We start from the raw sequence: 15,571 nt of genomic DNA on the forward strand, positions 1-15,571 counted from the left end.
GAGATTCGTTTGGTAATGAAAATTACAATTTCAACCAGGCCTAGTTGTGAGGTAGGAAACCCAAAACAAGGCCCATAAGGATCATCATTTAAAAAAAATAAAAATATATTTTTCTTTTGATTTTAGATCTTAACGACTTTGACGTAGCTTCTGCCTTGTTGAAATGCCTTCAAGTTTCGCCAGATCTCTGAGTACGATGACTTCTTCTCATTTTGCATTTTCTTTTTTATTATATCTTTTTTTGTTCATCTGGTTTGAGGAACAAAAATTACCTAAAACAGAGAACATTGTCAGGTTGACAAAGTCAAGAACGCGATCATAGTGATGATTTTATCGAGTCAAAGTCAGCATTATCGTTGCAAACTCCAAAAAAAACAGTAAACTATTGTTAAAGAAACGTCTTTAAAAACAGGGAAGTCAAGAACGCGATCATAGTGATGATTTTATCGAGTCAAAGTCAGCATCATCGTTGCAAACTCCAAAAGGAAACAGTAAACTATTATTAAAGAAACGTCTTTAAAAACAGGGAGAGAGAAGTAGAGAAACTCATAGTTATCTCGAGCTTTCCTTGTAAAAGAGAAATAAAATTCAAAACTCGAAGCTCTCATCCACTTTTTTTTTGTCTAGACAAAGATGAGTTTATGTTCAGAGATCTCTCTACACTCTGTTCCTCTTTGGAACAGAGCATATTCTGTTTACAACGATGACGACCAAGGCTCTGTTCTACTTTACCCTGAGCTTCTTTTGTCTCCATTGAACAAGTCTCTTGTGATCAACACCTCTGATTCGTCCGACGTTGTCTCCGTCGGAGAATACAAAGTCAAAACTAGTCTCTCGTCCACTCTTCAAAGCATATTCGACAAGTATGGAGACATCACATCAGATTCCAAGCTCCAATCTCTCTCCACACGAACATACCACCTCGAGACTCTAGCAGAGGTTGTCATCGAGCTCCAGTCAACACCTCTGCATCGGCTATCTGAATCACGAGCTGGTGAGATTCTAGCGATAGTTAAGGACATAGAGACGGCAAAGATCCGAGTTGGTTGGCTCCGGTCTGTTATTGAGGAGGTTGTTGAGGCAACGAGGTTTATAAAAAGACGCGATACGGTGGTTTTGGATAAAGAAGCGTGCGAGCGAGAGTTGTTGCTTGCGAAGCAAGAATTGGAGATGAGTTTGAAGAAGCTTGCAGAAAAGGAGAAAGAGATAAACGAGTTTCGGGAGAGATTGATGAAGACAACAGGAAAATTGGGTTCTTTGGAGATGAAGCGGACGTCTCTTGATAAGAGATTTGTGTTTCTAAGATCTAAAGTCGAGAAGTTTCAGGGTCAATCTGTTTTTAAGGACATTTTGTGAAGAATCTTAATTTTGCTTTGCTTTTAGTTTCTTTGCATAGAGAGAACCATATCGTAAATTGGATTTGGGTTTCATGGTGATATATATCGCGAATTGCTGTTAATGGAATAAAAAAAATATGCTTTTTCTTTTGCGGACATTTTGGCGTTTGATCATATGGTCCCATGTGGCCATCTTCACCACATAATTAGAAGTTCGAACAATATTCACAGATCCAGCAAAATCCATAACGTCGTCGTTCCATAACCCACCCTCACAATGTATAAATGTATCACATTATCAGCGTACAGAATATTGCATTGCAGACAGAAGGGGGTGAATATTAACAGTGAAATATCATAACGATCGATCCTCTAAATCAAAGCAAATACAGAAACTGATACTTGAAAAAGAATATAAAAACACACATTTTACACAACGCATATCACAAATTACAAAATTGAAGCAGAATCTGATGAAGGGAAAGGTGCAATTAAGAGATTGTCTTCTTACTTGAAACAAGAAGGAAGACTTGGACCGTGGCAAACAAAGGCCATCGCAATGTATACAACCACTGAGAGTGTAAGTATCAGAGCAATCCTGCAGAAAAACAGGCTCATTAGTCAAGAGAACCAACAACACGAATTCCCCGAAGAATGTAAGTAAGGTTATAAAATCGATTTTCAAACAATAATCCTATAGGAAATTATCACCTCCATAAGGAAACATGAACTGGAATTGGAGCAAGAAATAAACTACTGATTTGTCTCTTGTCAAGTCAATTAGATAATTAAGTTTCTTGAAAAGGGGTTTCAATAAAGAAAACTTACGTAAGTTTGACATTTCTCCACCACATTACGCTTCTGAAACGGCGAGCTTGCTTTCTGAAACGAAAAGTGTTCCCTTGCATATTTGCCGTTTTATCAACTAGCAACTCCAAACGCTCACCTCTATCCAAGACTTTATCAATATTCTCAATCATCACGTTTCTAACCTGAAAATGAAAACAAACGACGGAGAAGTTAATATATAATAGTGCAGAAAGATCCAGCAAACTCATCAATAAAGGAATTTCTCGAGGTAAATCGCGGGAAAACTATATTGAGACTTTACCTGACTCATTTCCCCTTTGATTCTGCTCATCCTGTCTGCATTTGGATCATTGGAATAGAATTCCATTTGCTGACTCACAACTCTTGAAAAATCATCATTCATGGAATAAGCTTGAGCTGAATGAATTGCACGGCCATATGTTTTCACAAATCTCTGGTGAATATCTTCCAGAAACGCAAACGGAATGTTCCCTGCGCGGTATAAGATGTTGCAATTAGAAACTATGATAACACGAAGACGGGTCCAATCACCAATAACAATCCTAACATTACCAAAATGCTTCCCAGAAATAACATCAGTTATACCAAATTATTTACATCTTTATATTGAAAACAACATTCTTTCTAACAGTATCACCAATCACAATCCATAAAGTTAGGCATTAAGAGCCCTTCACTGTTAGTTGATCATTGAAAACACTAGAACCAAGCAAATTCATAAACGAAGAAAGATCCATGTCCCTGGAAAAAATCTAGTCTGTTTATCATTTCACGTTTAATCAGAAAGGCACAAAAAGCAGAGATTTAGCTTCCAAATCTCCAGAATTGAGAATCCGCAGAACCGAAACCAGAAATGATAGTGGGATAAGACCTCAGCAGAAATGGAGAAAAAAAAACACACACATAGAGAGAAACAAGAGCCAAATCAAGTAAAAGTTCAAAATTGGGGAGAGAATTGGCCTTACTTCCGGCGGTTTCATCGGCCATACAGAGGACGGTAAGGCCATCGGTTCGCTTGACGTGGAAGACGTACCGGTCCTGAGAGTAGGACACGTGGCTATCGTCATCGTTTCCCGGCAGCTTCTCCAAAATCTGCTTCGCGATTGAGCTCGCGTTGGTCGAAGTCGCGCTAAACTCCGATAACACCACCGTTCCACGAGCCACCAACGCATATAAAATCGCCATCTACTGCGGTACCTATTTCCAGCTCACTCTCTCTCTGTAAATCGCCGGAAACAGAAATTTGCAGATTCCAGAAATCTCAGATCGTGACTACAGCGACGAACAATATTGCTCACCACAAAAACTGATCAATTAGACTATCAAAATCAGAGAATCGTTCGTAGAACTGATTATAAATATCTGCAATAATTATAAATATCTGATTTCGAGAAACCCTATCCGAAGCCCGCTTTACAGTGAAGACTTTTGAATTTTAAATCTTTGGGCTTTATATAAGTTTGATACTCGCTAGTTATTGTCCAATACACCTACTATCTCACACGGCCCATTTGTATGTAGCTTTTGAGTTTTGAGCGAACGGACAATCATTAGAGAAAAGAAAACCACTATATATCCATTGATGATGACTCATGTATTTTGTTTATTACGCAACTCAATTGTAGATAACAAGTGCAAAGTATGAAATATTGTAATCTTATTTCTACAAAAAGAAAACAAATATGACCATCGTAACCAACTCATAATGTTTCAAGGGAGAGAACATTATTTCTGTTATAAAATTTCTCCTTTTAAATTTAATGCACCCAAACTATATATAAAAAAAAGTAACCTATCGATTTTGGAAATTGTGTGTATATTAGAAACCTGCGGAGGTTTAGGTTTATAATAGTCAACTTATAGAACTGAAACTAACTTCCGTGGTAGCAAAGAAGCCAAAATATTATTTGGACCAATTTTACTTTGAATAGTTTGTCTAGAAGTCTAGAATACCAACCAACTTTTTCAGAGTTCTAAAAGCAGTGATAACAACATTAAATTTAGTAAACCTACTAGTAGTACTTTTGCAGATTTCACGCATAAATTTGGAACGTATCTTACCTTCTTTAGTGATCCATCACAAAGTCAACCAAACAAATACAGGCTCACCAAACCGAAGATGTAAAGATGTTTCAATTTCCCGGTTTTTACCAACCACTGTCGTGGAAAGTACACATTGTGCTAACCAAAATTGAAAATCTACAGAAAAAGAGAGAGAGAGGACGAATACAAGAAGATAGAACCCTAAAATTTGAAGGACCGTGAACTCTGTAGGAACAAAAAAAAAACGAACCGGAATTAACCGTGTTGTATCCTAACAGAATCCATCTAATCCACTAGGCTCCACCAGCACATAGAGCGGCTTCCCTTTCAGCTTGTGTTGCCCCTATGACAATTCAAAATCTTACGATAAATTTTACCTCAATGAGTAAATTTCAACTGAGATTGTAATCCTACAACGAACCACAAAACCAATTCTATCATTACAATTAGAAGTCATGTCTTTTCGGCTTGTGTTCTATAACTGAATTCAAAATAAAGTTTAACTCAAGTGAGCAAATTTCAGTTGATATAATAATTCCAAACCGAACCAAAACCAACTCTATCACTACACCTAGAAGTTATCTCCTTTGTAATGAAAAAGCCAGAGATAACTTATTGAGCAAGTAAGGAGAGGTGTGTCTCACCTTGACTTCAGGCAAGCCAATGACACAAGCACATTCCACAACTTCAGCTCCCTGGCTTTCTATAAAACATATAAAAAAAAAACAAAAAAAAACAAATCTTGTCACATAATAATTCAAGATAAATCTCACTATTGTCGGAAAAAATAAAAAGGAAAAAGAGAAAAAACCCATTAGGCTAATGGCGGCGGAGAGTGTGCCGCCTGTAGCGACAAGATCGTCGATGATAATGACGCGTTCACGTGGCTCAACGGCGTCGACATGCATCTCTAAACGGTCATGTCCATACTCGAGCTCATAAGACTCCGATATCACTTTCCCTATAATCACAATTTTGCCCTCTTCAGAATCTCAAGAGTAGAAGAACAATCAACCAAAGAGAAAAAGAAACAGAGAATGAAGTAAAATTATAAATTTTAACCTGGTAATTTTCCTGGTTTACGCAAAGGGACAAACTTTGCGCCTATGGCTAAGGCAATGGAGGGACCGAACATGAAACCTCTTGCTTCAACTCCTACACATAATATTTATATATATATATATATACACACAATCATTTGCATGGAAAGAAAATTGAAATTCTTTATGGAGAAAAAGACAATAGCCATTTCCTCTTTTCTTTAAGTATTAGTTGCTTTATGAGGTAAGCTCATTTGTTGGCATTACTTAACAAACTTGATGACGAAACACTGTAGGAGATAAAAGAAAAAGAAAGGATAAGGAAGAAAAACAGAGGAATTTTACCAGCAACGACAGAGATTTGCATGTCTTTGTAGCGATCTACAAAGATATCAATTGTATGTTTAAACGCCTTGTGATCCAGCAACAACGTTGTTATGTCCTGAAACATGATCCCTATCCGAGAATAAAAGAAACAACCTCAGAGAATTGTACAAAAACAGAGCAAAATAAACATCGGGTATATGAAACGAAACAGAGGAACAAGTTCTTCTTAAGACCTTTCTTGGGGAAATTAGGAACCACTCTAATGGCTGCCGATATAGCTTCCAGCCTTGGATCTCCTTTCAGACCGTTCTCCGCCGCAAACATCGTTTCTCTCTCTCTCTTCTCTCTCTCTCTCTAGTTTTGAAATTCAAGAGAGTGAAGGAGCGTCTCTCACTGGTATATTAATCTCTCTCTCTCTCTCTCTCTCTCTCTGAGAGAATTCAAAGTTGAAAACCAAATTAAATTTCCCTCGCAGAAGAAGGAAACGAGGAAATGAAATGAGATCAGATCGTTTCTCTCTCACTCTCTCTCTCTCTCTCTCTGCGTGTCTCTGTCTCGCTCTGTTCCTCTGTTCACCACCAGTTGTAGAGAAAGTAGGTGAGAGAGCATTAAATAGTTAAATAGAGAGAGATCCTTTAAGAAAAAAAGAGCGTGGAGTGTACATCACACGCGCGAGCTGGGTCGGCACACAGGATTTATGAACCGCAATAAAATCACAAACGCAAGAGGGGGTGTGTTGGAGTTGGAGTATTAAAGAGAGGGAAGATCCGAAGGAGAAAAGAAAATCTTATGGATCTTCGAGAGAATCTTTGGCTTTTAGTCTTCTCTCTCTCTCTAGAGTTCTCGAACGAAAGACCTATAAAGGAGAGAGAGATTCGATACTCTGCAGAAAACCATTTCTATAAAAAGAAGTACCCATTCTCCTAAAACTCGTTCACATTCCATGTTTTGTGCCCTGTCTCCTCCATCCCTAGCTCCTTAAATATAGTATAAAAATCAGATAAAAAAAACCTCTTTTCTTTATAAAAATCAACTGCAAACAAATCTTGTAAACTGTGTACTTTGTAATGTATTACTACAAAATAATTATTTGTAGGCGTTAGGTCCTTTAGAAAAATTGATACTATATATTTTGTAGGCGTTGGGATAGATTTCTTTTAGTTTTCTATTTAAATCTCTCTTCGTAGGTGCTAATATTTTTGTCTCCTTAACACTACACTATTGTGTAAGTACGAAAAAAACTGGTTTTATAGATTGCGTATATAACAGTTAGTTATTTAGTTAGATAGTAGTAGTAGTACTGGTTTTTATGTGTATTCAAAGCGTAAGAAAAGTACTTAAGTACAAGGCAGCAAATCAACAACAACAAAAAAATACAATCATCAGCAAAGAGCCAATGTGCGCCTAAATTTGAGTGGGACATGCTAACAATAACACAATTTTATTTTTGGTTGATGGTATGGTACAGAAATGAGTTTTGAATTCAGCTTAAGATATAACTCTATTTTAAGTCAACCATTTCTTGTCATCCAACCTATCTATGCAACGATCATCAGAACTTATTAAGTGGAAAGAGGAACTTATTAAGTTGTGTTTTGATTAAGATTATGGTAAAACTTGTTGATGGAGGAGTACAATTTACGAAAACCTGTGAAAGATCTATAGTGAAGATCAATAACACATCAATTTCTTATGTGGATAATCCTCGTAGATGAAGAGTAAAAACCTTGTGACTATATTATAGTTCACAAAAAAAAATTTGGTTACAACTCACAACAACGTCTTTCATGTTCCGATAGTACATAGAGATTTCAATTAGAAAGAGTCATTCTCTAATAAAAAAAGTCTCAATCACTCCATTTTATTTGTAAAAAAACAAAAAACAACAAGAAAGGACTAAACGAGCTATCAAACAAAAATAGTCCTAACAACTTTGGTACAATTTAATTCCAACCACCGAATCTTATATCCACCACAACAAACCCTACAAGCATCAATCCCTTACATGTTTGTAAGTTGTATGATCCGTCATCTTGATCAAACTATGTGGCCTCTATTAGTCTACTATTGTACTATTGTTACAATATAATTTAACTTGTTATTCTAAAACCTTCAACAACAAATATTTGTCTATTGATTTTATGTTCTAAATACGTATCTGTAAATTATATAGTTCATGGACTTATATATTTATTCACTAAATTATATTTAGCAATATTATAAGATTTAAAGTTGAAAAGCAATTTAAGCATGCCAAAAAGCGGAAGAAGCAATTTAACCATGTATCTATTTTGTGTAAGAAAAAAAAGAAGAAGCTATTGTATAGTTCAAGGGTAAATGAACCTCGTACCGAGAAACCTACCACAAAGCTTATCGGCGACATAAAGAAAATCGAACAATAAAGTGACAACTTTGAGTCTAACTTTATAGTTTTATTACACTTTAGTCAGACTCTTATTAATAAATTGCAAAGGGATTATTCCAGGTTAATATTTTGCAAGTTGATACTTTGCGGGGTTCATAGTTCGATCTTCTGGCCCCATCGATTTATAGAGACTGGTGAAAGATTGTTGATTATATGAACGACGCCGGACGCCTATTCCGAGTTAGCACGGCCCAATAGAGTATTAACGCAAAACCCAACAGAGTATTGATGCAAGTGGCTCGAAATCTAAACTTTTCTAATTTGGACTCAATAAAACTGATCCTGCCTAAAAAAACCTTTGCGTAGTCATGTACTCATGTCTTAAAACAACAAAAAAATGAGAGCAGTCGAAAAATAAGTGATCTCGAATCCCAAACCGAAATTTGCATAAGCGATATGTAGCCTGAAAAACAAGACCACTTGGTGCGACGGTGTCAAGGTAGTTGTGGTTTCCTCTAACCACGTTGATTTCTTACTATAAGCCACCTTTTCCTACAAAATTTAGTGAACAAAAATTGGTGGCGGCTCTAACCAACTCATTATTATTTTTAATCCATATAAATTATATTAAAGTTAAATCACACGAGAGATTACGATAATCGAGCAGCGGCCTGTTCATGATTATCAATTGTAATACTAAATATACGCTTTTAGTATGCCAACCCATCATTTTTCATGGTTTCTAAAAAAACCGACTAGTAATGAAAAGATTTTAATATACCACTTTATATTTCTCCTTTTCAGCTTTTCTTGATATGAAGGACCCTTGGTGGGTGTACATTATAATTGAGGTTACATGAAGATTAGTTACGGTTAAATGGTTCGGACCAATTATCATTTAATGGATTCGTGCTATAATTAAAGAAAAAGTGGATTTGATTTAAGAGTATGAGTTAGCGTTTGGGATCCACCGTCCTTGCAAAATGCAAAATCATATGACTGCGTTTTTATTGAATTAATCTAAAATACCCGAGGAATGTTAAAAATGTGCAGAAGGAATGTTAAAAATGTGCTGAAGTAGCTCCAAAATTCGTATTCATTTTCTTTCCTAAATAAACCAAAATTTTGATTATGTGAGAATATAATTTTCGTTTTTCAATCTATAGTTATTTCCATTTAGCCGTAAAGATAAAGAAAAAGCCAAAAAAACATCATTCAATCGTCAAGTGTGACAAACCTACTTTTGAATTGTTAGCTACGGTTACAATACCACATAACTGCAATATATTATGTTCATTAGCTTTATCAATAGGGTTGTAAAACTTGTTTGCAATATTTTTTTTTTTTGGGTCAAACTTGTTTGCAATATTTTATATTTTAAATTTTTAACTAAAAGGTTTTGGACGTTAGGTTCGTTGATTTCCCATTCCAGGAACCAGAACGGGTGGATTGGCATTTCCTTATAACAAGTTACAATTAGACTCCTCTCCACCAGCGAATGTCGAACCAGATATGCACCTTAAGGCGGCGCACTTCTTTTAAACAGTTCTAAGGACAATAAAGCTGTTAAAATTGGCTACCTCGTCGCAAAATTTGTCAACAATGTGATAGTTTATCAATTGCTAATTCTAGTTTCACGCTGAACACTTAGTAAATCATGAAAGATAACATCATTAGAATTGTGTCGATCATGTTTTACTACATGTTTTTTTTTTTGGGTGGAAAGTAAATGTAATACATGTTTATTACGAGAAAGCAACGTAATATATTCTTTGTCTTTAACCTTACATGAACGTTGAAATATCTAGCTAGGGCCCTCACCACCCGACCCGACCGACAGATACATGTATTTATTTGGCTTTTTGTTTTTTAAAAAATTCTTAGTTTTTTTTTAAATTCGAAAATGTAAACTGAATTAAAGTGAAATATAAATGCAGAAGGCATTTGAGCTGAGCTTACGACGTCACCTTGCAGCTATGTTACATATGCGTACACCCATGGGCGGATCGATAGTATAAAGGGATGGGACACGTGTTCAATACTAATTACAGAATACTTTTAGTCGATTGTTACCACTTACCTGTATTAAGTCGTTAGATCAATTGGCTAACCCCATAGAAAATAAAATAATGGTTACTCATATATCTCATTTTGAACCAAAGCGATGTAATCTTATTTTGTTTTTGGGTTTAGGCATGGGTCCGTCGTCCCCTATATCTATATGGCATGAAAGTTACGTTAGGAATGGAAGTTAAGTCGTGTCTTCTCTAGAGTCAATCAGATAAAGTAAGGAAGCTGTGTTGATGAATAAAGCATTAGATGATCTATTGATGTTACGGAGGCTTGAGATACAAATATATAGTGGGCTCAAATATCTTGATTATAGATTATCGAAGAAAGGTCAACTTACAAAAATAAAGAGAGTTCAAACTAAAAGCTCCTGTATATATATAGTTAGCTGGAGACAAACAACAGTAAAACAGACAGTAATCAGTCTGATCTCTCTCTATCTCTCTTCCGTTTGTCCGAGTTCGTAGAGATAGACTACGAACCTTAAAATTGAATTAATTTGCTAATACAATAAAAAAACGAAGAAAGTTTCAAGGAAAATATATAAAAAAATGGTACATTCGAGAAAGTTCCGAGGTGTTCGCCAGCGACACTGGGGTTCTTGGGTTTCTGAGATTCGACATCCTCTATTGTAAGTCTAGTTTCTGTATCTATAATGTGTTCATATATGATCTCCACTGTTTATTGTTCCCTGTTTAGTTTTACATTATTCAACTATATATATTACGTTGTAATAACATTTATACAATGGGTGAGAAAATTGATCAGGAAGAGAAGAGTATGGCTTGGAACATTCGAAACGGCCGAAGCGGCTGCGAGAGCTTACGATCAGGCGGCTCTTCTAATGAACGGCCAAAACGCTAAGACCAATTTCCCTGCCGTCAAATCAGACGAAGGCTCTGATCACGTTAACGACGTTAACTCTCCGTTAATGTCACCAAAGTCGTTATCTGAGCTCTTGAACGCTAAGCTAAGGAAGAGCTGCAAAGACCTAACGTCGTCGATGACGTGTCTCCGTCTCGACACCGACAGTTCCCACATCGGAGTTTGGCAGAAACGGGCCGGGTCAAAAACGAGTCCGAACTGGGTCATGCGTCTCGAACTCGGGAGCGTAACCAACCGAAGTGTAGATGATTTGGCGTTGACTACGGTGAAGAAACCAAACGTAGTGGACAAAGAAGAAGAAAAAGAAGCAGCAGAAGAGGAGGCTAATGTTGATGAGGATCAGTTAGCTATGGAGATGATCGAAGAGTTGCTTAATTGGAGTTGACTTTGACTTTTTGGATGTCTACAGCAGAATAAGGGATTTTGATTCATTTTGGGATTTTTTTAATATATTTTATTTTTTTTGTATTTTTTTAAAAAAAATATTTTTATACTTTATAACGTGATGGCGACGTTATAAAGAAATTTCTTCCAAAAAAGTAAGAAATGTATATTTAGCGTTGGTTTTTTGTTGTTAAAACATATGGCGTTTTGGTTGAAGGATATATATATATATATTATATACAAAAGACTGTTGGCATTTGGATATTGTATCAATAATATAATGTATTTTCTTTCATTACTTGTACACTTGTACTAACATGCGAGAAAAATAAAACAATCATTGTAACTAGTAACAATTTTATAAGACTATAAGAGATCATAAAATGTGTATAAAGACGAAAAATATCAAAAACATTTCATTTTCGGAAGTAGATTGTAATTGTTAATATTCTTCGAGGGATACTTCGAAACTTAGATTCGGACATCAACTCATAGCTTGAGAACACAATGTTTTATGAAATTGCCAATTTCTCTGATTGGAACGTCATCTGCCAATCTCACAGATCACAATATTGAAATGATTTGGGTTGGGCAAGGCTGACTGATTCGTTCCAATTGTAGGCCCATAAAAAGCCTATTTTAGACTCGGCCCAATCCTATCCAGTCTCACTACATATCTCTACCGTAGCTCCGATATTTTCCTACTCTTTTATTTTTTTTGTTTCTTCTCGCTACAATCAGAGATTTGGAAACCCTAATTCGATATCGCGATCTAGCAACTCCGTTCAGTTCTCAGGTATTTTCTCACTCTGATTCCATCAGATTTCACTGATTCGTTGCAAATTATCGAGTTTACATGCTTAGGGTTTGTGAACGCTATTTGCAAGTAAACTTTGGATTACGAACTTCAGCTGAAAAAATTCTCTTATGTTTGTAGAACTTGTCAAGTATGGGAGACGCTAGAGACAACGAAGCCTACGAGGAGGAGCTTCTGGACTATGAGGAAGAGGACGAGAAGATCCCAGATTCTGGAAGTAAAGTTAACGGCGAAGCCGTTAAGAAGTGAGTTTTTTTTTCTCGATCTGTTTTAATAGAACACTAGGTGTTTAAATTTGAGCTTGTTCTGCGATTACGAAGGCTTCACTAGTCGTTTGCTTATTGAGATTAGTAATTTGGTAGCTCTTTAACGCAAATCTTCCTGGAAACTCATAGCATTTTTTTTTGTCCTTGGTCAGAGGGTACGTGGGAATACACAGTTCGGGATTCAGAGACTTCCTTTTGAAACCGGAGCTTCTTCGAGCTATTGTTGACTCGGGATTTGAACATCCATCCGAAGGCAAGTACATGGCACTTCTCCCCTTGTATCTGAGCTTTCATCTTGACATGTTTTGTTGGTCTTGCACCATTTAATGGTGACTTGATATAACAATGCATGTGGTTCCTTTTTCTCTTATATGATTTGTCGGGCACTTCACTGTTGGTCATTTGTTGTTGAAATCGAATCACCTTACTAAGTTTGAACACAGATGTCCTGTCCTTATTATGTTGATAAAGATTTTTTTTTCTATTATAATTGCTCTGTCCATTGACATTTCACGGATTGTTTTTTCCAGGTAATAAACGCTATTTCAATCTATTGGTTTGGAGTGAGCTTCGCATTTGGTAAAGCCACCCATTAAAAAGATATGGAGGTTATATTCTACTTATAAAGGCTCCCTTCGGTGCAATTTTCTTTGCTTCTCCACCAGTGCAACATGAATGTATCCCTCAAGCTATCTTGGGCATGGATGTTATCTGCCAAGCAAAATCTGGTATGGGGAAGACTGCTGTGTTTGTGCTTTCGACTCTGCAACAGATCGAACCATCTCCTGGCCAGGTTTCGGCGCTTGTCTTGTGCCACACAAGAGAGTTAGCTTACCAGGTATGTCCTTTTTTTTTTTTTTCACTCAGGTTCTCGGCTTCTAATAATTCTTCTTTCCGTCTCCAAGTCATCCGATGCTTATTTTATCTTGATTTTGAAAATGACCTGCAGATCTGCAATGAGTTCGTGCGATTCAGTACCTACCTGCCTGATACAAAGGTTTCGGTTTTCTATGGTGGAGTCAACATTAAAATTCACAGAGACTTGCTGAAGAATGAATGTCCTCACATTGTTGTTGGAACACCTGGTCGGGTGCTTGCACTTGCCAGGGAAAAAGATCTCTCTTTGAAGAATGTGAGGCATTTTATTCTGGACGAGTGTGATAAAATGCTTGAGTCACTTGGTATGCCAATTTCTAACATCCTTGTGTACTTATTATCCTTTTTATTCCTGAAAATTGTACGTTTGAACATGTTGTGTCTTGTCTTTTGTCAGACATGCGGAGAGATGTGCAAGAGATCTTTAAGATGACTCCCCATGACAAACAAGTGATGATGTTCTCAGCAACTCTCAGCAAAGAGATACGCCCAGTCTGCAAGAAGTTCATGCAAGATGTAATGTCCCATAGCCAATACTCTCTCGGTTTTCAAGTCCTGTTGTTGCATTATTTCTAGCCTTCTCTGAGCACCTTCTGCGGTGGGAAACCTGCCATTGATCGCTGGATTCAGGGTCTCTACTTTGGGTAGTTTGTAGGGGTTCAGAGAACTAGGAGACTCTAAAAATGTCACATAGATTTTGCGTGGCTCAGCTCAGTGATGTCTCTGCACAGTGGGATCTTCTTTCGTCATTGTGTTTTCTTTTTCTCCCTCTTTGCATATTTAACAGTGCTGGGTGGGTTTGTGAGGTCTAGAGGTTTCATTGCTCTCAATTTTATGGTGCTTATTGTTCCGAGCATTAGTCTTGTGAAACTCTCATCTTTGAGGTGGCAAACCTGGTGGACGAGGATTTCAGTTTGAGGTTTCTTCAACCGTCCATATTTGTAGTGGAAATCATTGCCTGTGGAAGGCTTGCTAATACAATTTAATCTGATCTGTTCCTTTCAGCCAATGGAAATATATGTTGATGATGAAGCGAAATTGACTCTTCATGGGCTTGTCCAGGTATTTTTACGAGTGCAAAATCTTCTTATGTTTTAACTTGGTTGATATCAGGCATTGACTGTTTAAACATATTTATGTCCTGTCATTGTTTATAGCACTACATCAAACTGAATGAGTTGGAGAAGAACCGTAAGCTGAATGACCTTCTTGATGCATTGGACTTTAATCAAGTTGTCATATTTGTGAAGAGCGTGAACAGAGCTAAGGAGCTGAACAAATTGCTTGTTGAATGCAATTTCCCCTCAATATGCATTCACTCTGGCATGTCTCAGGAAGAAAGGTTTGTATACTTCTCAAAACATTATCCTGCTGAACCGATCTTACTTTCTCCTCTTCTTTTAAACCAACTTTTAACTCTACAATATGAAATGATATGTAGGTTGACTCACTACAAAAGTTTCAAGGAAGGGCACAAGAGAATTCTTGTGGCTACAGATTTGGTAGGAAGAGGCATTGACATTGAGCGTGTCAACATCGTTATCAACTACGACATGCCAGATTCTGCTGATACATATCTTCACAGGGTAAGTTTTCTTATTTACATAAATCCTCAACTCTTGTATAGATTTTTGATTCTCGCTGAACAAAGGGCTCTTGTAACATTACTGAGACACTCTGTTTATGGTATAGGTTGGGAGAGCCGGTAGGTTTGGAACTAAGGGTCTTGCAATCACATTTGTTGCATCTACTTCAGATTCGGGCGTTCTCAATCAGGTCTGCAGTTTGATTTTCTTCATATGTTTGCCCATCTTGTTGTTGATATGACTTGGGGTTGTTTAATAAAGTGGTAATTTCTTTTTTACAGGTACAAGAGAGGTTCGAGGTTGATATAAAGGAACTCCCTGAGCAGATTGATACTTCCACATACAGTAAGTGTGAATCCCTGTGCGATTCGTGCAAAGGCTAAGTTTTGTCTGGTTTTGTCACTGACGTTGTTTCTTCTTCTTCTTCTTTGTTCAGTGCCGTCTTAAAGTAGTATTGCCTCTCAGGAAGAACCTCTTCAGATGACAACCTTGTAGGCGTTCGAAGGTGTCATGGAGATTCGCAGCTATCATCATCCCCTCTATATTGCTACTTTAGCCTTTTCTTTTGAGGACAAAATTTCATTTGGACCGTTTGTAACTTTTCGACAAAATATTTCGAGTTACTATCATGTTAAAATCTTTCATGTTTTTTTTTTTTTGCACAAGAGAATATTGTGTTGAGACCTCAGGATTGATAATGCGTTGACGTTAGAGGAGGATTGCTCTTGACTTGTTTACTGTGTA

General features: G+C 36.9%; 5 protein-coding genes across 6 annotated transcripts; 3 read left to right on the forward strand and 2 right to left on the reverse strand.

Annotated features, from left to right (window-relative positions):
* The first annotated feature begins 572 nt into the window (after nt 1–572).
* On the forward strand, nt 573–1,356 carry LOC18019013. The gene has a single exon (XM_006399551.2). It carries the CDS (start codon nt 634–636, stop codon nt 1,354–1,356), a length of 723 nt encoding a protein of 240 aa, XP_006399614.1. The 5' UTR covers nt 573–633.
* A 261-nt stretch (nt 1,357–1,617) lies between these two features.
* Nucleotides 1,618–3,506, reverse strand: LOC18019014 (vesicle-associated membrane protein 713). Its single transcript, XM_006399552.2, has 4 exons — nt 3,134–3,506; nt 2,449–2,639; nt 2,166–2,329; nt 1,618–1,935 (listed from the first exon to the last, which is right to left on the reverse strand). The coding sequence occupies exons 1-4, from the start codon at nt 3,351–3,353 to the stop codon at nt 1,845–1,847; spliced, it is 666 nt and encodes a 221-aa protein (XP_006399615.1). The 5' UTR covers nt 3,354–3,506; the 3' UTR covers nt 1,618–1,844.
* Nucleotides 3,507–4,286: 780 nt separating this feature from the next.
* On the reverse strand, nt 4,287–6,247 carry LOC18019015 (adenine phosphoribosyltransferase 5). Its single transcript, XM_006399553.2, has 6 exons — nt 5,812–6,247; nt 5,597–5,707; nt 5,274–5,366; nt 5,023–5,172; nt 4,856–4,914; nt 4,287–4,554 (listed from the first exon to the last, which is right to left on the reverse strand). Exons 1-6 carry the CDS (start codon nt 5,900–5,902, stop codon nt 4,483–4,485), a joined length of 576 nt encoding a protein of 191 aa, XP_006399616.1. The 5' UTR covers nt 5,903–6,247; the 3' UTR covers nt 4,287–4,482.
* Nucleotides 6,248–10,564: 4,317 nt separating this feature from the next.
* Nucleotides 10,565–11,283, forward strand: LOC18019016 (ethylene-responsive transcription factor SHINE 2). Its single transcript, XM_006399554.1, has 2 exons — nt 10,565–10,644; nt 10,782–11,283. The coding sequence occupies exons 1-2, from the start codon at nt 10,565–10,567 to the stop codon at nt 11,281–11,283; spliced, it is 582 nt and encodes a 193-aa protein (XP_006399617.1).
* A 708-nt stretch (nt 11,284–11,991) lies between these two features.
* LOC18019017 (DEAD-box ATP-dependent RNA helicase 56) lies at nt 11,992–15,553 on the forward strand. 2 transcript variants are annotated; one of them, XM_006399555.2, is made up of 12 exons: nt 11,992–12,078; nt 12,220–12,344; nt 12,518–12,618; nt 13,031–13,203; nt 13,315–13,546; nt 13,639–13,757; nt 14,247–14,303; nt 14,399–14,583; nt 14,683–14,827; nt 14,934–15,017; nt 15,109–15,172; nt 15,264–15,553. In XM_006399555.2, exons 2-12 carry the CDS (start codon nt 12,232–12,234, stop codon nt 15,272–15,274), a joined length of 1,284 nt encoding a protein of 427 aa, XP_006399618.1. In that variant the 5' UTR covers nt 11,992–12,078; nt 12,220–12,231; the 3' UTR covers nt 15,275–15,553. The 2 variants fall into 2 exon arrangements, with proteins under 2 accessions (XP_006399618.1, XP_024011642.1); XM_024155874.1 differs by lacking the exon at nt 11,992–12,078 and having other exon boundaries at nt 12,227–12,344; nt 12,896–13,203.
* The last annotated feature ends 18 nt before the right edge of the window (nt 15,554–15,571 follow it).

This window comes from Eutrema salsugineum, unplaced genomic scaffold (genome assembly GCF_000478725.1).
Source record: "Eutrema salsugineum unplaced genomic scaffold, Eutsalg1_0 scaffold_2, whole genome shotgun sequence".
Taxonomy (NCBI): Eukaryota; Viridiplantae; Streptophyta; class Magnoliopsida; order Brassicales; family Brassicaceae; genus Eutrema; species Eutrema salsugineum.